The sequence below is a fragment of the Pyrus communis genome, chromosome 3 (genome assembly GCF_041283825.1).
Source record: "Pyrus communis isolate YQ-2024b chromosome 3, ASM4128382v1, whole genome shotgun sequence".
Taxonomy (NCBI): domain Eukaryota; kingdom Viridiplantae; phylum Streptophyta; class Magnoliopsida; order Rosales; family Rosaceae; genus Pyrus; species Pyrus communis.
The window spans coordinates 2762879-2787314 of record NC_142567.1 but is presented as its reverse complement, the minus strand read 5'-3'; the positions used below and the strand labels follow the sequence as shown (position 1 = coordinate 2787314).

At 36.0% G+C, this 24436-nt stretch overlaps 2 protein-coding genes and 1 pseudogene across 3 annotated transcripts; 2 read left to right on the top strand and 1 right to left on the bottom strand.

Annotated features, from left to right (window-relative positions):
• Positions 1-1356: 1356 nt before the first annotated feature.
• LOC137714621 (putative FBD-associated F-box protein At3g50710) lies at positions 1357-3190 on the top strand (annotated as a pseudogene). The gene is made up of 3 exons (XR_015960457.1): positions 1357-2356; positions 2587-2710; positions 2874-3190. The product of XR_015960457.1 is annotated as a putative FBD-associated F-box protein At3g50710 (transcript).
• Positions 3191-14924: 11734 nt separating this feature from the next.
• On the top strand, positions 14925-17500 carry LOC137715931 (FBD-associated F-box protein At4g10400). Its single transcript, XM_068455295.2, has 4 exons — positions 14925-15054; positions 15519-16433; positions 16839-16967; positions 17064-17500. Exons 2-4 carry the CDS (start codon positions 15525-15527, stop codon positions 17343-17345), a joined length of 1320 nt encoding a protein of 439 aa, XP_068311396.2. The 5' UTR covers positions 14925-15054; positions 15519-15524; the 3' UTR covers positions 17346-17500.
• Positions 17501-21912: 4412 nt separating this feature from the next.
• Positions 21913-22665, bottom strand: LOC148697741 (uncharacterized). The gene has a single exon (XM_088690616.1). The coding sequence runs from the start codon at positions 22542-22544 to the stop codon at positions 21972-21974; it is 573 nt and encodes a 190-aa protein (XP_088546742.1). The 5' UTR covers positions 22545-22665; the 3' UTR covers positions 21913-21971.
• Between the last annotated feature and the right edge of the window lie 1771 nt (positions 22666-24436).

Sequence of the window (24436 nt, the reverse complement as noted above, 5' to 3'; positions counted from 1 at the left end):
TTCCTTTTCTTTGATATGTCATCCTTTCTTCTAAGAATACAAAGAACAATATTCTTCTCCTGCATTTGAGAATCGCATTTACTTTTGTTAATATAAATTCCAATCCTTCCTAAAATAAATAAAAAGGTCTACATGCATATACATACATACATACACACATACATACATACATACATACATACATACATACATATATATATATATATATATATATATATATATATATAAAATGTGTTGCTTTCTCTAACGACTGTAGAAAAGAGAGCAATATTTTTTATTAGTGAGCAAAGTTTCAATGTCAACTAGAAAATTAAGAAAAAGAAAAAGGAAATCGCAAATAATTAAGTCCTTATAAGATTGTTCCCATGCCAATATACTTCCTTGCCTGCCAATATTAATATATGTATAAGCGTGAATATATTTTATAAGCCTTTGATCCGTTCTTCTTAACTTTTTTCCTAGAGGCTAATTTTATATAGTGATTTTCCGAATAATTAGACAGAAAACTTAAAAACAATTTAAAAGAAAGAAAAGTGTACTTACTTGATGACGTTTGTTTCGTAGTAAAGATGGATCAAGATGGAACTCATGCATAATCCAATGGTCATTCTGTGGGGATCCTTTGTTCCTGTACGTAAATCTTTTTCTGAAGCCAATAGCATGTTTAATCCCAGAAGCGTAGATTTTCTTGCCGGCGTCTTCGCCTTTCCAAGTGCCGCCAGTGGTGCCAACTGTTCGGCAAAAACGCGAGCCATTGGGAGCCTTCAAGTTGAGTGTGGTGAAGACGTAGATATCTTTATCATCTGTACATTCATGACCCTCATGTGATGCACGGTTAAGACGTCTCCATATGTCCGATGGTTCTTCAAGACCGTAGAGATCACAGTCATGAACAATGCCTTTGGAATAGTCCTGTCCGTCAAGTCTGGGACGAAGATAGTCAAGAAGTAGTTCGTCGTCTCGAGGCATGAACCTGTACCCTACTGGAACTTGGTAGTAACCAGCCATAATAACTTTCTAACAGCAAGGATTTGAGAAGTAAGAGAAAAACGGAGGCGATGAGCAAGTAATGATACTGAATAGGGTGATCACTAGCTAGCGGCATGTATTTATATAGGTAACAATGGGCTAGGGTTTCTTGTGTGTCAAGCTAGTTAAAATTACATGGTATATATGACGTGGCCTTTTCAATACGAATTAAGAGAGTGTTTTATCTTTTTAATACGAATTAGGGTTTCTTGTGTGTCAAGCTAGTTAAATTTCATACATTTTTCTTACCTTAGTTTCTAAGCGATCAAACAGAGCGTAATGTGTGTGTGTGTGTGTGTGTGTGTACATATGTATTGCTCTTTTCCTCTGGTTACGCTTGTAAGTAAAAACAAAAATGATTAATTTTGTGTTATTGTTGCAATTTAACCACGTTTTGTTGAAATATTTCAGGTAAAAATGAGCTTGGTGTTGAAGCGTCGAGCAAAAGTTAAGGATAGGATCAATGCGCTACCAGATGCACTTCTATGTCACAAACTTTAGTTCCTTCCTACAAAATATGCTGTGAGGACCACCATTTTGTCTAGAAGGTGGAAGAACTTATGGACTTCTGTTCCCAATCTCTACTTCAACGACAGAAAAGATTTTCCTTCTTTTCAGGCAGGTCCATATGGCTCTAACCTTTTTACCAGATTTGTTGATCGTGTACTTTACTTCCGCGACTCATCAGAGACAAAAAAAATTCCGTCTTTCAGTTACCTATACTGATGATTTGTCTCATGTTGATGGTTGGCTTTGCACTGCCATAAGGCGTAATGTCGTTGAACTTGATTTTGAGCTTTGTCAGTCTCATTATAGTCAATACGGGGAATTTGAGTTGCCTCATAGCCTTTTCACGTGCTGAACACTAACGGTTTTGAAGTTGAGCTCAAACTGCATTACCTATGCTCCTCCTACATCGGGGTGTTTCCCAAGCCTCAAGTTCCTCAATGTCACAGTTCATTATCCTGATACGGACTCAATTGAAAAGCTTATTACTTGCTGTCCTATCCTGGAAAACTTGAATATAGATGGAATTCTAAGATGCAACGTAGTTTCAGATATCCATATTTCTGTGCCTACACTGAAGACATTAAGTATAAATCTGTCCGTTGATCCTCAGTATCATGATTACAATCTTCTTATCAATGGCCCAAAGCTTGAAAACATTGATTTCAAGCAAGATCTTTCGTCAAATTATTCTCTGGAGCATTCAAAATCCCTAGTAAAAGCTAATGTTGTTCTCAAAGAAGTTCCCTGCCGTGTAGTTGCACTACTGGAAGCAATATCAAATGTGAAATATCTGTCTCTTTCAGCTGAACGTTTGAAGGTAAGTTTACCCTCACTCTTGTTCCTTTCAGCTGCTGTGTAGTTGCACTACTGGAGGCAATATCAAATGTTTCCTTCTGTGCCTATATTTATTCAAATTTGTTAACAGAAGTACGCTTTCAGCTTATTTCGAGTGTTGTTTAACACCTTTTATGCCCTTAGCTTCCTATCAAATTGTTCTGTAAGTGCTGTCTTACATGCAGGACTAACTAACTCTTATTCTATATCCAGCGACTGCTCGATTAACATTAATGATCTTAGAGACAGCCAGAGACATGACATGTGGGTGCCTCTTCAGAATATTAAAACCGGGAGGCTGCATCTTGCCGTAACTGTCGTTGAAGACAATGTGAAGGTACCTTTTTACTTCATCTCAACCATGTTCTATTGATCAGGTTTACGAGTTGAAAGTAAAGAGATTAGAGACTCGTGGTTCTAGTTGCTGCATAGGTGCAATACTTAGCACAGATGCTGTAGTGTGCATTCAAGAATTTAACTTGAGCCTCCTACATATGCAGGGAGGGGTTCTCTTTTGTATTCGTAGGTACGCTATGTGAGTTGATTCTGTTGCCAATGCTTTGTTGGAAATCAAGGTGAAAGGAGAACATGACACAATAGCAGGTACCATTGGGGGCGTCTTATAGAACTGTTTTTTTTGTCACCGGATTCTCTTTTGGCGGTGCCCGGGTAGAGGGGGCTTGTTTGTTTGACAGACTCTGTAGACCTACATATGCTCGTCCTGTCAATCTGTTAACATTGGTTTGTTTTTGTTTTCTGTAAAGAACGAAAATTGTATGACATATTTTTTGAACACACACTAGTGCATTACATCGATATTCATGGTCGAAACCAATTTTTATATAGTTCGTTTTGTGTAGTTATAAGTTCTTGATTGCAATTAATGCTTCAAAAGTCCGGGGATGACGAAAATTTCTAGCCCCTTTTCACCATAAGGATCCCTTCGTGAACAGGTTGATCAAGTGGTCCCATAAAGAATTACCGACATTGCAGCCACACTGTGGGATGCTGCGGTGGCTGTGTCTCGAGAAGCTTTTCGGTTAGCAGCACATTGTAGCACATTCAGGGGTCTAAACCACAAAAAACATAGAGAAAGAGAAGCAGAGAGAGTGGAAGAGAGAAAGGTGACATATTTGTATAGGGTTTAGGCATTCAAATTACATAAGTTGATTAAACAAGTTCGACTTCCATAATTTCATCAAGCAAACATTTTGTTGGGTATTTCCTTTCTGCACAACTTCAGCGGGATGCCAGAGTGCCAACAGTCCATGATGAATCAATGAGCCGAGATTATTTTATCAGATGAAAAATCTTCAGCTTCTTCCATTTCATAATTTCGAGTCTCAAGCAGGCAGGAATATAGGTAGAGTGCTTTTCAATTCACATGACCTCAAAATTGTTTGGACGGACAAATCTGTGAGAAACATCACCACACAATCATCCATTTTGTATGATTCAACTATCTACAATTTCCTCACATGATATACAGCAATGGCTGCTCTTCTCTGCAAACATGCTTTCGAGAATCTGCCTCCACATCCCCATCTTCGGAAGAAAACCTTGTCGTATATCATCTGCTTCAAACCCCAATCCACTTCCTGCACCAGATTTTCTTTGCATAACCCATGAATCAACGCCTTATATGATGCAAAACTCGGACCAACACCCTTAAAGAAAACAATATAAAACCTCCTGATAAGACCCTGGATTCGGATCACACCTCTTCAACAACCCGAAAGTATAATCCCCTGATCGAATCTCACTCGCTTTCCAAGACCTGCTATCAATATATTAAACATGATGGTATCTGGATCGATACCCTCATTTTCCATCCTCTTCAACAACCCGAAAGCCTCATCCACCTTCCCATTGACGCACAAACCATGCATAAGTGTCGAAAAGGTCAGCGTATTCAGCTCACACCTCTGCTTAGGAAATTCGTCGAGCATATTGACTGTTTAGGTGTGGAATGCTTATAATGAGATTTGTGGAGACTTCATGCAGGGTTTTTGGTTTGTTTGAGGTTAGAGGACATAATATGGAGGGTCACTTAACTACACTTTGAAAAAGTGGCATCCTGGACTATAACATGACTTTACATATTTCAAGTTTATCTCATGCCGTCTTATAATTGGTTTGAGATACTGCTATTTTATTATCTCGTTTCATGTAAGTCATTTCTCGCATGTTCTTTAAGCTATTAGATTGAGTAGTTTAAAAGAGAATCAACGGACACAATTAAATAAGAGTGCCCGAAGAGTGGCTCTTATTCCCTAGCTAAATTTCCTTGTATTCTTAGCCTACAGCCGTTAAATATTGAACAATGCTTTCCATACACTCCAGACCTTTTAAATAGTGCATACGAACTACGAAGAGCTGTCGCTATAAACTCTACCGCCCAGTGGACCGGGTTTCACATGATTGCTATTACTGGGATTTGTTACCAGCGGTGCTCACTGCTCAAGATAACGGAATCTGGAATATCTTATCTTAGAAGATGTAAGGTTGCTAGAGCACTGATTAGAGGTTGCCAGAGCACGAGTGGAATCCGCCAGAATTTGTGCCTATCTGTTTGTTCAACCTCAAGACTATCTCCATACGGGGATTCAAGGTATAGTTTTGAGTAAGATGACAATATCTGCAGATCAACCGTACATAGATAAGAAGTTGCCAAGAATTCTCTACGTTTGCAAGGGAGATGGATCCCATCCGGATCCAAGTTGTGGGAACCCTAGGGATCCTCACATCCTAACCGTTTATCCTACATCATGAGGTCATAGATCATTTTGAATTTATTTATTTAAAATTAAACACAAATAGTACCTAACGAAAACTGACCGCACGATGTACGATGAACGGTCATGATATGAGGACCCCTAGGATCCCCACAAAGAGGATCCGGAGAGGATCCTCATCCGTTGCAAAAAGGGTTCAAAGTACAGTTCTTGGTTTATGTACAATTCTGGTTTCAAACTTCTAAAAACATCAACTTTGTCAAAACCAGAAACTTTCTATGTTTGCTACTGCTTGTTTTCAGTTGTATAATCAAATGGAGACTTCAAATGATGTAGGTTTTGGTCAGGTAGAACTCCAAAGGATGTAATATGGTTAAAGAGTACAATTCATTGTGTCGATAAGACAATAAACTAGTTATTAGTGAAATCTCCATTTGTAGTATTAAACGCCTGAGGTTGGAAGTTTGTTTTTCTCCATGTATTGTAATCCCCCTGGTTATAGCATGAATTAAGTGCCTGAAGTTGAAAGCGATTAGCTGAGTAGTTAAAGTTACATTAAGTTACTAACTAGTTAGCGCTTATATATGGCAAGTTAGCAACATTCATTTATCTAAAACCATAATATATCACTACTAAAAAAATCTCAAGGGGAGAGGAATATAGATTGAGATCTTTTCTAGAAAAATTGAATTGAAACCATGTGCAAGCGCTTGTTCTCTCCTGCAGAGAACTTCATTGCTTCCACCCGAGGGTAGGGTAGGCTCCGATCCAGGGATGTGTGTTGCCTTATCTGAAGCACTTGACCTTTTACCCATTTGTTTAAAGAAGGCGGACTTGCGGCGGGTTATATAGGTTAGAAGGCTTGATTAAAGTTCTTTCCGAGCATGCAAATTGGGAAGAGGTTTAACCTGGCTACTTCAGCCTAGAAGATGAGAGTACAGTTGCATGCCAACTATTTCAGGAAATCCAATTCAACGCTAAAAGCAAAGGTTTTATTATACAACCGATAAAATTTCCAAGAAATTAAATAGTACGTACTGCTTGTTAAATATCTTCTGTTTGAAACAAATTCAACCAAGCTTATTGTTATAAGCTCCCTGACTAATTTAAGGTAAGTCATAATGTGTGATCAACACATTAAATTTCAAGGTGCGTGATAAAATTCAAGGAAGAAGGTAAATATATAAACCGAAAATATCAACAATATGACAGTTGTAAAGAAGAAAACATGATCACTTTACAATTCGTGGTTAGCCATTGATTTACTCTGGTTGGCAAAACCAGTGAACACTAACAAGCATTTTACATTAATCCTCTATTTGTGTAAGCAATACCAACAGCTGATGCAATTTCTTCTTCTTCTTCTTCTATAATTTGGAGTATCTCAGGACATACCTACTCATATAACTTGTCATCCTTGAAAACCGCTCATAAGGATCTCCTCCATACGCCTAAGGGCAGTAGTTAAATCTTCATTTGTGGCATTACGCGCCTCATCATGAGGTTCAAAGTGATCAGCTGCGTTCTGTTCTGTATACCAATGTGCATTACTATAATCTCCGGTAGTTACAGCTTCAAACTCCTGAGGTTGAAAGTGATTAGCTGCGTTCTCTTCTAGATACCTAGGGTCATTACTGTAATCTCCAATTGTTGTAGCAGTAAGTGCTAGAGGTTGAGAGTGATCAAATGCGATTTGCTCCATATTGATAGGGGCATTATTGTAATCTCCAACATTTATAGCATTAAGCGCCTGAGGTTGAAAGTGATTAGCTGTGTTTTCTTCATAGTTATCTCGTTCCTCCAGCTTCCTTTTCTTTGATATGTCATCCTTTCTTCTAAGAATGCAAAGAACAATATTCTTCTCCTGCATTTGAGAATCATGTTTGCTTTTGTTAATATAAATTCCAATCCTTACTAAAATAAATAAAAAGGTCTACATGCATATACATACATACATACATACATATATATATATATATATATATATAATGTGTTGCTTTCTCTAACGACTGTAGAAAAGAGAGCAATACTTTTTATTAGTGAGCAAAGTTTCAATGTCAACTAGAAAATTAACAAAAAGAAAAAAGAAATCGCAAATAATTAAATCCTTATAAGATTGTTCCCATGCCAATATACTTCCTTGCCTGCCAATATTAATATATGTATAAGCGTGAATATATTTTATAAGCTTTTGATCCATTCTTCTTAACTTTTTTCTAGAGGCTAATTTTATATAGTGATTTTCCGAATAATTAGACAGAAAACTTAAAAACAATTTAAAAGAAAGAAAAGTGTACTTACTTGATGATGTTTGTTTCGTAGTAAAGATGGATCAAGATGGAACTCATGCATAATCCAATGGTCATTCTGTGGGGATCCTTTGTTCCTGTATGTAAATCTTTTTCTGAAGCCAATAGCATGCTTAATCCCAGGACCGTAGATTTTCTTGCCGGAGTCTTCGCCTTTCCAAGTGCCACCGATGGTGCCAACTGTTCTGTTCTGTATACCAATGTCTATTACTGTAATCTCCGGCAGTTGCAGCATCAAACTCCTGAGGTTGAAAGTGATTAGCTGCGTTCTCTTCTGGATACCTAGGGTCATTACTGTAATCTCCAATTGTTGTAGCAGTAAGTGCTAGAGGTTGAGAGTGATCAAATGCGATTTGCTTCATATAGATAGGGGCATTATTGTAATCTCCAACATTTATAGCATTAAGCGCCTGAGGTTGAAAGTGATTAGCTGCGTTTTCTTCATAGTTATCTCGTTCCTCCATCTTCCTTTTCTTTGATATGTCATCCTTTCTTCTAAGAATACAAAGAACAATATTCTTCTCCTGCATTTGAGAATCACGTTTGCTTTTGTTAATATAAATTCCAATCCTTACTAAAATAAATAAAAAGGTCTACATGCATATACATACATACATACATACATACATACATACATACATACATACATACATATATATATATATATATATATAATGTGTTGCTTTCTCTACCGACTGTAGAAAAGAGAGCAATATTTTTAATTAGTGAGCAAAGTTTCAATGTCAACTAGAAAATTAAGAAAAAGAAAAAGGAAATCGCAAATAATTAAGTCCTTATAAGATTGTTCCCATGCCAATATACTTCCTTGCCTGCCAATATTAATATATGTATAAGCGTGAATATATTTTATAAGCTTTTGATCCGTTCTTCTTAACTTCTTTTCTAGAGGCTAATTTTATATAGTGATTTTCCGAATAATTAGACAGAAAACTTAAAAACAATTTAAAAGAAAGAAAAGTGTACTTACTTGATGACGTTTGTTTCGTAGTAAAGATGGATCAAGATGCAACTCATGCATAATCCAATGGTCATTCTGTGGGGATCCTTTGTTCCTGTACGTAAATCTTTTTCTGAAGCCAATAGCATGTTTAATCCCAGAAGCGTAGATTTTCTTGCCGGCGTCTTCGCCTTTCCAAGTGCCGCCGGTGGTGCCAACTGTTCGGCAAAAACGCGAGCCATTGGGAGCCTTCAAGTTGAGTGTGGTGAAGACGTAGATATCTTTATCATCTGTACATTCATGACCCTCATGTGATGCACGGTTAAGACGTCTCCATATGTCCGATGGTTCTTCAAGACCGTAGAGATCACAGTCATGAACAATGCCTTTGGGATAGTCCTGTCCGTCAAGTCTGGGACGAAGGTAGTCAAGAAGTAGTTCGTCGTCTCGAGGCATGAACCTGTACCCTACTGGAACTTGGTAGTAACCAGCCATAATAACTTTCTAACAGCAAGGATTTGAGAAGTAAGAGAAAAACGGAGGCGATGAGCAAGTAATGATACTGAATAGGGTGATCACTAGCTAGCGGCATGTATTTATATAGGTAACAATGGGCTAGGGTTTCTTGTGTGTCAAGCTAGTTAAAATTACATAGTATTTATGACGTGGCCTTTTTAATAGGAAGTAAGAGAGTGTTTTATCCTTATCATCAACCGGCAACCGCTAGCAAAATGGGAAATAATTCCAGTATCAAAAAGTAACCGTCAATATACATGCATGGTTTAAATTGCCCAACCATACATACATATTTTATCGATATCTAAACTACATTAATAAAACCCTCTTTGTTAATCAAAAGATAGTAAAAAGACAATTTTGTCTTCTCCCACAAAACAAAATCAAGGGTAGTAAAATAAGTTTACACAAACTAAATTTTATAGTTTTTTTCAAACCCTCACCCAAGGATGATCCTAACATTCTCTAATTTTGAAAAATAAAATACCAAAAAGAAAACTTCTCTCTCTAATCCACATTCCTTTTTTCTCCTTTCTCCTTCCCATTTTACAATAAAAATAAAAATTATTTTCAGACACAAAGAGTGGGGCATATGCTAGTATTTATTAGAAAACTTCATTTTAATCCTTGGAAAAGATAATTTTAGAGTATAACCTTGTGTAAGATCAATATCTAATTTTCTTCCCTTGATACATTTAGTCACATCATTTATTAATTATATTTTGATGTTTTATTTCTCTTTTTCCTTCTAATTTTAATGTTTTTTTCTTAACAAATGATATTATTTACTCTATCGGAAATAGGGTGGGCTTAGCATCACAATAGGCTAACAATAATGTGGTTCGACTTCGCATTTAACGAAAATCAAACGTAAGACCTCTCACTTACAAGTGAAGAAGAATATTATAAGTGAGGAATGTGCTAGCTTTCCTTCTTCGTCTTCTTAATTTTTCAATGTTCTAGTAATATTTTTGTAGTTACCATTAGATTCAAATTAGTTGGGCTTACCCAAGTCATTCCAAGGCCCAACCAAAGCAAAAACTTTAAAAAATTAAATAATAAAAAAGAAGCTAAAATTGTACAAAAATATGAGTCAAGTTCTCAAAAATGATCGAAGCCTGGAAGGTTCCCACTAACGTCGCCGCTTCTGTGGTTCTCATGTCCCTCATTTTCTCCGTAGATTTTTCTCAGGGATGTGTGTTGCCTGCCTTATCTGAAGCACTTGACCTTTTACCCATTTGTTTAAAGAAGGCGGACTTGCGGCTGGTTAACATGTATATAGGTTAGAAGGCGGAGTTTCATTGATTAAAGTTCTTTCCGAGCATGCAAATTGGGAAGAGGTTTAACCTACGTACTTCAGCCTAGAAGATGAGAGCACAGTTGCATGCCAACTATTTCAGGAAATCCAATTCAACGCTAAAAGCCAAGGTTTTATTATATATCCAATGAAATTTCCGAAAAATTAAATAGTATGTACTGCTTGTTAAATATCTTTTGTTTGAAACAAATTCAACCAAGCTTATTGTTATAAGCTCCCTGACTGATTTAAGGTAAGGTCATAATGTGTGATCAACACATTAAATTAATTATCCTCTCCTGATAATTCGTCCTGAATTAACTTATTAGTATGATAGCCAAGCAGGCGATTGGCAAATAAGGCTCAATCCCCTTAAAACCACAAATGCAAAGAAAGCTTCCTTACAACACAAGTAAATAAAACGAGGCGTTGTGCTCATTTGGTTTACACGAGCGAGCATTCTTGAATTCATCTGTTTCTTAAAAAAGACTTCCCTATGTATATTGATTTATGAAATATTCTTACACAAATTAAGCAATCCAATTTCAAGGTGCCAAGGTGCGTGATACAATTTAAGGAAGTAGGTAAATATATAAGCCGAAAATATCAACAGTATGACAGTTATAAAGAAGAAAACATGATCACTTTACAATTCGTGGATAGCCATTTGTTTACACTGGTTGGCAATACCAGTGAACACTAACAAGCGACATTAATCCTGTTTTTGTGTAAGCAATACCAACAGCTGTTGCAATTTCTTCTTCTTCTTCTTCTATACTTTGGAGTCTCTCAGGACATACCGACTCATATAAACTTGTCATCCTCAAAAACCGCTCATAAGGATCTCCTCCATACGCCTAAGGGCAGTAGTTAAAGCTTCATTTGTAGCATTATGTGCCTCATCATGAGGTTCAAAGTGATCAGCTGCGTTATGTTTTGTATACCAATGTGCATTACTATAATCTCCGGTAGTTGCAGCTTCAAACTCCTGAGGTTGAAAGTGATTAGCTGCGTTCTCTTCTGGATACCTAGGGTCATTATTGTAATCTCCAATTGTTGTAGCAGTAAGTGTCAAAGGTTGAGAGTGATCAAATGCGATTTGCTCCATATAGATAGGGGCATTATTGTAATCTCCAACATTTATAGCATTAAGCACCTGAGGTTGAAAGTGATTAGCTGCGTTTTCTTCATAGTTATCTCGTTCCTCCAGCTTCCTTTTCTTTGATATATCATCCTTTCTTCTAAGAATACAAAGAACAATATTCTTCTCCTGCATTTGAGAATCGCATTTGCTTTTGTTAATATAAATTCCAATCCTTACTAAAATAAATAAAAAGGTCTACATGCATATACCTACATACATACATACATACATGCATATATATATATATATATATATATATATATATAATGTGTTGCTTTCTCTAACGACTGTAGAAAAGAGAGCAATATTTTTTATTAGTGAGCAAAGTTTCAATGTCAACTAGAAAATTTAGAAAAAGAAAAAGGAAATCGCAAATAATTAAGTCCTTATAAGATTGTTCCCATGCCAATATACTTCCTTGCCTGCCAATATTAATATATGTATAAGCGTGAATATATTTTATAAGCCTTTGATCCGTTCTTCTTAACTTTTTTTCTAGAGGCTAATTTTATATAGTGATTTTCCGAATAATTAGGCAGAAAACTTAAAAACAATTTAAAAGAAAGAAAAGTGTACTTACTTGATGATGTTTGTTTCGTAGTAAAGATGGATCAAGATGGAACTCATGCATAATCCAATGGTCATTCTGTGGGGATCCTTTGTTCCTGTACGTAAATCTTTTTCTGAACCCAATAGCATGTTTAATCCCAGAAGCGTAGATTTTCTTGCTGGCGTCTTCGCCTTTCCAAGTGCCGCCGGTGGTGCCAACTGTTCGGCAAAAACGCGAGCCATTGGGAGCCTTCAAGTTGAGTGTGGTGAAGACGTAGATATCTTTATCATCTGTACATTCATGACCCTCATGTGATGCACGGTTAAGACGTCTCCATATGTCCGATGGTTCTTCAAGACCGTAGAGATCACAGTCATGAACAATGCCTTTGGGATAGTCCTGTCCGTCAAGTTTGGGACGAAGGTAGTCAAGAAGTAGTTCGTCGTCTCGAGGCATGAACCTGTACCCTACTGGAACTTGGTAGTAACCAGCCATAATAACTTTCTAACAGCAAGGATTTGAGAAGTAAGAGAAATACGGAGGCGATTAGCAAGTAATGATACTGAATAGGGTGATCACTAGCTAGCGGCATGTATTTATATAGGTAACAATGGGCTAGGGTTTCTTGTGTGTCAAGCTAGTTAAAATTACATGGTATTTCTGACGTGGCCTTTTTAATAGGAATTAAGAGAGTGTTTTATCTTTATCATCAACCGCTAGCTAAATGGGAAATAATTCCAGTATCAAAAAGTAACCGTCAATATACAATAATGGTTTAAATTGCCCAACCATACATACATATTTTATAGATATTTAAACTACATTAATAAAACCCTCTTTGTGTTAATCAAAATATAGTAAAAAGATAATTTTGTCTTCTCTCACAAAACAAAATCAAGGGCAGTAAAATAAATTTACACAAACTAAATTTTATAGTTTTTTTCAAACCCTCACCCAAGGATGATCCTAACATTCTCTAATTTTGAAAAATAAAATACAAAAAAGAAAAATTCTCTCTCTAATCCACATTCTTTTTTTCTCCTTTCTCCTTCCCATTTTACAATAAAAATAAAAATTATTTTCAGACACAAAGTGTGGGGCATATGCTAGTATTTATTAGAAAACTTCATTTTAATCCTTGGAGTATAACCTTGTGTAAGATCAATATCTAATTTTCGTCCCTTGATACATTTAGTCACCTCATTTATTAATTATAGTTTGATGTTTTATTTCTCGTTTTCTTTCTAATCTTAATGTATTTTCTTAACAAGTGATATTATCTACTCTATCGGGAAAAGGGTGGGCTTTGCCTGACAATAGGCTAACAATAATGTGGTTCGACTTCGCCTATAGTGTGACATCCCACATCGCCCAGGGGAGTGATCCTTAAATGTATATTCTCATCCCTACCTAGCATGAGGCCTTTTGGGAGCTCACTGGCTTCGGGTTCCACGGGAACTCCGAAGTTAAGCGAGAAGGGGGCTAGAGCAATCCCATGATGGGTGACCCACTGGGAAGTTGCTCGTGTGTTCCCAAAAACAAAACCGTGAGGGAGTGGCCGGGGCCCAAAGCGGACAATATCGTGCTACGGTGGTGGAACGGGCCCGGGAAGTGGTCCCGCCCGGGCCGGGATGTGACAATTTGGTATCAGAGCCTAACCCTGGTCGCGTGTGTGCCGACGAGGACGTCGGGCCCCTAAGGGGGGTGGATTGTGACACATCGCCCAGGGGAGTGATCCTTAAATGTATATTCCCATCCCTACCTAGCATGAGGCCTTTTGGGAGCTCACTGGCTTCGGGTTCCACGGGAACTCCGAAGTTAAGCGAGAAGGGGGCTAGAGCAATCCCATGATGGGTGACCCACTGGGAAGTTGCTCGTGTGTTCCCAAAAACAAAACCGTGAGGGCGTGGTCGGGGCCTAAAGCGGACAATATCGTGCTACGGTGGTGGAACGGGCTCGGGAAGTGGTCCCGCCCGGGTCGGGATGTGACATATAGTGCAAATCGAACCTAAGACTTCTCACTTACAAGTGAAGAGGAATATCACTACACCGTAGTACTTAAAAATTTAAGTTACAATAAGGATTTATTTTAATTAATTGGGCAAACTAATAACAAAAAGCATCCCAAAAATAACAAAAAGTCAAAGAGAACAACCATTTTACATCATCAAAATCTAAGGGGTAGGCAAATGAGTCCTGAACCCACAGGTCGAGTGGGTTCAAGCAGTTTGAGGTGGGTACAGGGCGGGTCTAAATATTTTGAAGAAGAAACATGACGGTGGGTTCAAGCAGTTTTAGGCGGGTACAGGGCGGGTCTAAATATTTTGAAGAAGAAGCATGACGGGACGGGACAGGACGGGTGCAAGAATTGACGGGGCAAGGCGGGTCCAAAAATAGGAGAAACATGCATCTAGCATTTAGCATTGGATAATTGGATTGGATTTAATGATTAATCTCACTTCCACTACACCGTTGGATTTAATTTTTTTTCTCACTCAGAAACTCTTGTCCCATTCACTCATGACTCGATTCACTCAACAGCAACCATCACCAATTCCGACTCAGACACTCGATGGCCCTCGTCTCCATAGGCGATGGTGGTGTTCGATAATCTTGACGACGATGAAGAGGTGGTTGCGATTGGAAGGTTTGGGAGGAGTTGAAGGTGATGGTGGTTCCAACTCGCAAGTCGCCAGAGAGAGACGAATTCAAAAACAACGCCTTATCTACTAAGATAATGGATCACATATCAGAAATTTGAATTTAAAAATGATCATTTCGACCAATTTCACTTACTTTTGATGTTTGGGTTAAAAACTGCCTTACTCATGCTTGTTCAACTATTAAACTTTTCCTTACATTTTTTAATGTAGATCAGGAATATGCTAGTTTTCCTTCATCTTCTTAATTTATCAATGTTCTAGTAATATTTTTTTAGTTATCATTGGATTCAAATTAGTTGGGCTTACCCAAGTCATCCTAAGGCCCAGCCAAAGCAAAAACTTAAAAAATAAAAAATAAATAAATTGTACAAAAATACGAGTCAAGTTCTCAGAAATGATCAAAGCCGGGAAGGTTCCCACTTCACAGTTGCGGAGGTGATAAAAACGTCGCCGCTTCCGACGCTCCTGTGGTTCTCATTTCCCTCCGTTCTCCGTAGCTTTTTCCTCAGGTATTTTTCTTCAATATTTGTTGTCAGCTCCTTTCCTTACCATCTGTTTGGTTACCGAGAAAACTGAGAAAAATCAAAACAGAGGAAAAGATTAGAAAATTAAAGTCTTACCCTTTTGTATCGTGTGCCCCTGCAAAATAAATGTATAATCTTTATGATTTATTTCTGTTTCACTAGAAATTAGAATTTTTAGTTGTTTATTGATAGATTGAAAGTTTATTGCTTTTGCATTCAATTGGAAATCCTTGAATTGAAATATCTTAATGCTGTTAAATTTCATACATTTTTCTTACCTTAGTTTCTAAGCGATCAAACAGAGCGTAATGTGTGTGTGTGTGTGTGTGTGTGTGTGTGTGTACATATGTATTGCTCTTTTCCTCTGGTTACGCTTGTAAGTAAAAACAAAAATGATTAATTTTGGTGTTATTGTTGCAATTTAACCATGTTTTGTTGAAATATTTAAGGTAAAAATGAGCTTGGTGTTGAAGCGTCGAGCAAAAGTTAAAGACAGGATCAATGCGCTACCAGATGCACTTCTATGTCACATACTTTCGTTCCTTCCTACAAAATATGCTGTGAGGACCACCATTTTGTCTAGAAGGTGGAAGAACTTATGGACTTCTGTTCCCAATCTCTACTTCAACGACAGAAAAGATTTTCCTTCCTTTCAGGCAGGTCCATATGGCTCTAACCTTTTTACCAGATTTGTTGATCGTGTACTTTACTTCCGCGACTCATCAGACATAAAAAAATTCCGTCTTTCAGTTACCTATACTGATGATTTGTCTCATGTTGATGGTTGGCTTTGCACTGCCGTAAGGCGTAATGTCGTTGAACTTGATTTTGAGCTTTGTCAATCTCATTATAATCAATACCGGGAATTTGAGTTACCTCAGAGCCTTTTCACGTGCACAACACTAACGGTTTTGAAGTTGAGCTCAAACTGCATTACCTATGCTCCTCCTACAGCGGGGTGTTTCCCAAGCCTCAAGTTCCTCTATGTCACAGTTCATTATCCTGATACGGACTCAATTGAAAAGCTTATTTCTTGCTGCCCTATCCTGGAAAACTTGAATATAGATGGAATTCTAAGATGTGACGTAGTTTCAGATATCCATATTTCTGTGCCTACACTGAATACATTAAGTATAAATCTGTCCGTTGATCGTCAGTATCATGATTACAATCTTTTTATCAATGGCCCAAAGCTTGAAAACATTGATTTCAAGCACGATCTTTCGTCAAATTATTCTCTGGAGCATTCAAAATCCCTAGTAAAAGCTAATATTGTTCTCAAAGAAGTTCCCTGCCGTATAGTTGCACTACTGGAAGCAATATCAAATGTGAAATATCTGTCTCTTTCAGCTGAACGTTTGAAGGTAAGTTTACCCTAACTCTTGTTCCTTTACATTTCTTGTTTGGTAGATAATTGTATTGGATGAAGAAAGCGGTAGAGGAGGAAGGTAAGAGGGGCAAGTCCTGCATATAGTGTACCATTCCTCTTCAATTCAACCTTGGATTTATTGATAATGTTGGGGTCCAGGAGTAACGAACACTAGGTCATCCTTTGTTTTTATAAAATGTTAACTGTACAAGAACATCCTCTGCGTACCCTCATTCTCCCGTTTACACGTGTTTCCTTTTTATCCTTTGTTGTAAGCTTAAAGATAGTGATGGAACAGTTCCTTCCTTTCGTCAATACGATTGATTTCAAATTGCTTGTTATGGATAAGAGAATCCTTAATTTCTGATTGAGTGCTTTAATACTTGTATCTTTCATGTAGGAATGGTATCTCCCTGTTTTTCGTAATTTGAGCCAACTGAAGGTGGTTCTTTATGATAGCTGTTATTGGGAAATGCTTGTAATGTTACTCCGTAAGACGCCCAATCTGGAGGATCTTATCGTAGAAGATGTAAGTAAGATTTGGGGGATGCATATTGTGCCGCATGGTATCAACATGCCCTCTTAAGGATTCTTAATCTCATTCATTTTTGTAAATTATTGTCAGAGAACCATATGTCAACGAGATTATTCAAGGCTTCGGTGGAATCCACCGAAGTTTTTGCTTGTTTATCTTCGATCGCACCTCAAGACTATCACCATAAGAGGATTCAAGGGACGAGAGATTGAGAGGGAAGTGTCAAAGTATTTGTTAGAGAACGCTAAGATTTTGAAGAAAATGACGATATATACAAGTCTTGTGCATATTACAGAGAAAGAGCTATACAAGGAATTCTTAATGTTTCAAAGGGGTTCGGTGACTTGTCAAGTTGAATTCATCAAGATGTAGTTGTACAATAGTTTGAGCTTTGAAGTTCAATTTTTTGGATTACAAGGATTTTTTTCAAACTCGTAAAAGTATCATAGCATGATTGTTGTTTGATGGTGGATTGAACCTATTTTGCAGTCTCTGTTCCATGTAATGATGGAATCTCTTTAAGCTTATTTACCTTTGTTTAGTTGCATGTAAGTTTTTCTCGTTGTTTTAGTTGACGCGTGCGCGTATTTTGTTTTTAGTTTTTATTCGTGTTCTTTCACATCTCCCTCCACCCCTTTTTAATCTCTCTACTGTCTCATATATATTTAATCTCCTTCTCTAAAAATAAAGGATTTATTTTTATCTACGCTCCTGTAATTTCATTTTGATCTTACTTTACCCACGAAGGATTTTTTGTGCTCTAACAGAGTTGTCAAATGAATCTGCGAACATAGAAAATGCCGTACACGCTACATTTAGAGAACGAGTTGTACAAGGAGGATTCTGATGTTCCAAAGGGCTTCGATGATTTGTCAAGTTGAATTTTTCAAGATGCAACCTTTGGTTTTCCAGAGATTTGAATTTTGAAGTTCAGTTGCCTGAGTTCAGAAGAATTATGTTTTCAAACATGTAAAACCATCCTGTTTGTTGTTAGAAGATATATCATAAATCTACTTTGCATTCAACTTTTGTTATTAATTTGGGGCTACTTTAGAAGCACTTTTGTTCATAAGCGTTTTTTGCTAGAATAAATCTCTTTGCTTCTTAGATCTCAAGGAAATTCGATTATGGCTGCAGATGCATACATTATATATCTGAATCGAAAAATCTCCAAGGCTTTCAAATTAAAATATACGGACGGGCAAAAATCTCTTTGGCCTAGTCGTACATGATTGAATCATATGCTGTTTCCTGCCATATAGAGCTGTACACATGCTCCTCTTCTATGCCAACACCATTACAATAAACGTGAGAATAATCACCAACCCATTCACAATGATCAATCGGACAATTATCCATCTGATCATACTCACAAGAATCCACATACCAATTCATGTCATTACTTGGTGAGCAAGCCACCTGATCCATTTCAAACCATCCCAACTGATCGCAATCCTGACCGTCCAAGCCTCCTACGATGTTCCACAAGTTACTATCTTCCAAATCTTTGATAGTGATGAATTCAGAGTCTGTATTACTCGAACCATCGCTGCCCATTATTGTTGGTTTGATTATTTCTGCCTCTAGGGACTGGATCACACTGTTTAATCTCTCCTCGTCTCGATCTTCCTCCTGCAATTCTTCTAGCAACGACATGAGAATGGCACCATTTGTTTCCATGCCTTCGTGAACTTTGAAAGCATAAGCGTCGTTGTCATTCATGCTTGCATAGTTTCTGATCAGTGTGGTGGAAGAATCCATTTTGCAGAAGAAGTTTTTATTTTCTTGAAGGAGAGAAAACAATTGAAGAAAATAAAGAGTTTTAAGGAAAGCCAGGCTCAAGAAGTGAGATATTGCCCTTAACTATTTGTGTATTTGGTATATGATTCCCTTCAAGAGAGGTAGGACTTTATATAGGCATATGACCACGAGGGGGACCTTTTATTATGGACTGGCCAATCATGTGTGCATGAACAAATAGAAAAATGTCATCTTGTCAAACCATATGTTAATGTCGATATCAATATTGACATATATATATATATATATATATATATACATATATATATATATGTGCACACACATCAATGTTTGTCAGACTAGCGATATAAATTATTAATCATATAAGTTTGTATTTGAATATGTGGTTCAAATTGACGACAACTTGGTAATACTACGTAGTATGTATATAGTATATTAAAATCGAAATGTTATGTAACCACTGATCAAATGAACTCAATTTTGTTTGAAATATCAGTTATATTGACAATCTACCAGCATGTTGCGTAACATGTATACAGGTGGACTACTTAATTTTAATTAGAGAGAGAGAGAGAGAGGATTATGTAATGATGAAACATCCATGTTAACAATGGACCACTTCACAGTTTCACCATTAAACAAATATCTCATTGTCAGTCTTAAAATCCCCAGCTTTGCTTGCAAACCAAGCGAAAATGCGAGATATCATGCATGCATTGAATATGAGGCAAACAAGTACGGCAGAACATATATTTGGCTGACGGATCACCAAAACAATAACAATATAATGTAAATAATTAAGGGTGGTCAGCTGGGCCTGTCCCAGTTGCTTACTTGAAAAGATACATTCTTGGACAATATTATTAGAACAATGTTGACTTCTTTGGATTCTTTTGCTTTGGTGATGTGAAGTTTGAGGCTCTCGTTTCAATTTTAAAGGCAAATAATTGATACCAACTAGGCAACTATGTGCATATGTAATTGATCGATGTTATTAAGTTTAATCAAGGATCGGTTAAGTGGTGTGTCCAATTGTATCTGATACTGACCACATAACATCTCTTACCTCTATCACATGTCGTGTAGGATTTTCTTTCGACAAACGTATGAATAAGTGATCAACAAGTGGCTCCCACATGAATAATAATGGTTGATATCCATTTTTAAGAATTTTTGGGTATTACCCGGAACATGATCATGTGATGTTACTGTTTTACTCAAGTTATAACACGCGTATTTACATAACATCTCTTACCTCTATCACATTTCTTGTAGGATTTTCTTTCGACAAACGTATGCATAAGTGATCAACAAGTGGCTCCCACACGAATAATAATGGGTTGGTATCCATTTTTAAGAATTTTTGGGTATTACCCAAAACATGATCATGTGATGTTACTATTCTACTCAAGTTATAACACGCGTATTTATTGTTTTATTAATATAAGTAGATCATATCAACTATATTGCATACCACATTATAATATATAAAATAATATATTACGTGATAAGTGTTTCCATATACATAAGACTTTCTTTTTTTTCTTCCAAGTCTTGCTTACCGAAACATGTTTGGTGGTGTTTAAAGATTTAGATCCCTTATGTATAGTACTTGTTAATAATTAAATGGATGGTGAATGAAAAAGGATCCCACACACCATGTGATTATGTCCGTTAGTTATTGTGCAGAAAATTATGGACCAACTTTTCTGATCCCCTATCGACTCTATTCATCATCATCTTTGCTATGGTAACGTGTGATTAGTTGGAATTGGCGAGTGCAATTTTGCTAACCACTTAAATTATTTTAAATTTTAAAATTTGTGTAGTAAATAGATTAAATCAAACATATTCAACGGTAATTAATATAATGGTGAACATCACTCTTTAGAGTAGTGAGTAAAAATATTTTTGAAATCAGTTGTAAGCAACATATGCCCCTGTCTTTCGTATAATTAAGAAAACAATCAATGTGCCAATGCATGAATGAAACTACAAGATATTAAGCTAGATTTAAAGTTTGAAAACCTTCAATATAACCAAAAAACACTACAAATTATGAGGTTTCTTTTTTCAATTAAAACTTTTCTAATCACATTGTATAAATTAAAGAAAATCTTTTGAGATGAGGTTTCACATGATGATGAGTATATAGTTCTCTCCTCTTCTTCTTTTTTTTTCCGCAAAGAGGAAGGTTAGTAATCATTAGAGTTCTGTTCAAAAAGTTTATATAAAAATTAGAAAAATGTAGTCTCTTTATAATGAATCATTTGTTGTTAACAACAATTCACTTTTTTTTTTCTTTTTTTTTTTTTCAAACATAGCATTAGTGGGCTAACTTGTTAGTTGTTAGGGAGAAAGGAATCAGTGAGAATCAAACCCGCACCCGAATTTATAAGTATAATTCTTTTTTGCTAGTGCGGTATAACGCTATCTGCAACAATAATTTAACTTTGAATCTGTTTTATTTGTATAAATTTATAGCCGTAAAATAGTTGAATTTTCTACTTGCTCAACCCTCGCAGAGAAATTTCTACTTCGTACATCTAATTCTCTTTAGGCGTTTATAATGTCTCTTCTTCAATTAGGTTTTCCCAATCCAAGGGTCTACAAATCTTTCGTCCAAATTAATATATTGTAACACCAGTTATTACATACAATTGCTCATTAAACAAAAAATTTAGGAGTAACCAAACTACCACGCGGTATAACTCGGCCAATTTTCTCAAACTACACCAAAATAATTAATTAAAGATACGGCTTGCAGTTTTCTTTCTAGACGTCAATAATAAAGTGCGAACAACAGCTCCCTAAAGAAGAAAAAGAAGAAAAAAAAAAAAAAAAAGGAGGTTCTAGGTTCGATATTTTGTAAGTTGTGAATCTGTTTAATCGTGGCCACATGTATAGTGAAATTCTCAAGTAACCTTCTTCGGGCCTAGAAAAGGTGGATAAAACGTGGTTCGTCACCAATTATCCCCTTTTTAAAAGAGGAAAAAAAAAATAGGCAGGGATAGTTATTCATAATTTTAGTTATTGTTGGTAACATTAGTAAAACATTGTTATTAATTTATTGTCAGTGATTTGGCAAGGCCGATTGTGATTTCCTTCAAATAACAATATCGATTCTTGATGTTACCACTAGTTATCTCTCGATGATATCAGCTTGTAACAACTTAAATTGCGACGCGAAACATATTCATAAATTAGATGTTACATGTAATTAATTAATAATAAGTTTCAATTATACATATGCATCCTTGTATTAACATACGTTTCCTGCCACAGATTTTGGTGTCCATCTTCCTCAGAAGGAGTATTAGTTGTAGTAATGCAGCCATTGTACTGAGACCCTCCAGAACTAGACATGCGATCGATGTCACCAAAACAAGAATCATCCATGTACCAATCAACTGATTCATCAGTACCCTGTGAAGAAGAAAACCATATTTCCATATCCATCCAACCGAACCCAGGTGCGTTTGTTTCCTGGAAATCCCTACCGTCCACAGATCCAACATCGAACAGCTGAAAATGATCCTCTTGGTTAATGCTACCAAATTCATGAAGATTATCCATGAAAATTCCATCACCTTCACTCGTGGTAGGCTCGAGCTCTACCTCTAGAGCTCGGATCAGGCTGCTTAACCGTTCCTCGTCGTGATCTTGATCGCCACCTTGTGTTTCTTCCAACAAGGACATGAGTAGGGCATTGCTCACGTTTGATGATGCAACTCCAACTGATGATTCCGAGAAATTATGGTTAACACCCATATTGGTATATGCCAAGTTTTCAGGTGCCAAAGAAACCATTTGGGAAAGAGACCAAATTGGCAAGAAACTACGAAATGAGGAATATTGCAAGGTGGAAGTCTAGAACTTGTGTCTAAGTTATTAGACCTAAGTGATTTGCAAGTGTTATGAAACTATAAACAAGTTAGGCCTTTTATATATATACATACATACATATATATATATATATATATATATATATGTATGTATGTATAAGTAGGCATGCAAGTCTAGGCATGCAAGTCATGATAACATGGGCATATTCGCACGAAGACATCTTATCATATAAATTTCACCCACTAGCTGCCACCTGTGCTCAATATATATCCCTTTAATTTTATTCAAAGACCTAGGTGTGTGTTTGGAATATTTAAAAAAAAATAAAAATTCTAGGTAAACCGAATACGTTTATGTTATATTATATATATATTTTTTTCCGAGTTAATGTAATAATTAAGTTATAAAACTCTTTTTTACAATGCTTTTTCAAGAAACACTTACAAAAAAAGTTTAAAAGCAGAAGTTTGCAATAAAATCTTTTATTTTGTTTTGTTTTTATTTTTACAAAAAGTGTCATGGATAGAAGTGTTTCACATAAAAACTTCTCAAATTTATACTAATATATAATGCCAGCAATCCATTTGGAGTCACAGGCTTCACAAAAATTAATAGGACACAAATGCCCTCTAAACAAAAAAGTTCAAAACTAGCTGAAAAGAATGCAGGGGTAATTTTTTTATAAAAAAAAGAAATTTTTATTCTTAATTTTTTTTTTTTTTTTATAATTAGTATCTCACTATTACGTAGAATATCCACGGGTTTCTTCTAGCATGGTCTAATACTATTCATTTAGTCCAAGTATTTGACTTTCTTTTTCTTGGATAGAGTTATCTGTCTGCACTTGTGACACGTTTACGTAAGGGTAATTGGAATAAGATAAGGGAATTGAATTCCGATTACGGAGTATTCCGGTGTTTACTAAATCTTAAGGAATCAAAAAAAGTGGTGGAGCCCACACGAAACAAGGAATCCAATTCCTGAAATTGGAGGAACGGGATTCCCTAGTTTTGTGAGGTATTTGAATTCCCTGAGGGTAAGGGAATCAGGAATGGGTCTTTTATTCCTATTATGCCCTCACTTGTTTCTTATTATCCCAACATTGCCCTTCATTTGACACTCATTATGTCATTTTTAATAAATAAATAAAAAAACCTATTTATATATTTTTATATAGATAATTTTATTTTATAAATTTAATTAAGAATTTAATATAATTAATTAGTATGAAAATAATTTATTTATGTAAGGGTAATTTAGTCATCAAATTAGTTTTCATTCTGATTCAAGTGAATTAGTAAACAACTTACATGGACTCAACATTATTCTTGCCATCCCTTAATAAATAAATAAAACCTATTTATATATGCTTATATAGATGAATTTTATTATATAAATTTAATTTAATTAATTAGTATCAAAATAATTTATTTATGTAAGGGCAATATAGTAATCAACTTAGTTTTCATTCCGATTGAAGTGAATTAGTAAACAACTTATATGGACTTAACATCATTCCTACTCCGATTCCAGATAGTTTTAGTAAACAACTTTAACAAGAATTTGATTCTGATTCCACCTCATTTCAATTCCTCCTCAATCCAATTCTCCCTCAATCCAATTCCTCTCAATTTGATTACGGATTAGTAAATGCGGCATTGGAGTATTGATTACATGGAACATCCACTAGTTTCTTATAGTATCTTGTAATTCAAGTAAAGAAAATATTAGGAAGACTATCATTTTAGAGTCTAGTTTGTAAATCATATGATGTGGCAGTTGATAATTGAATTTTATATTTGATGATCTAAAAAAGGAATCTAATATAAACCGTCACATTATGTGGTCTAAAACGA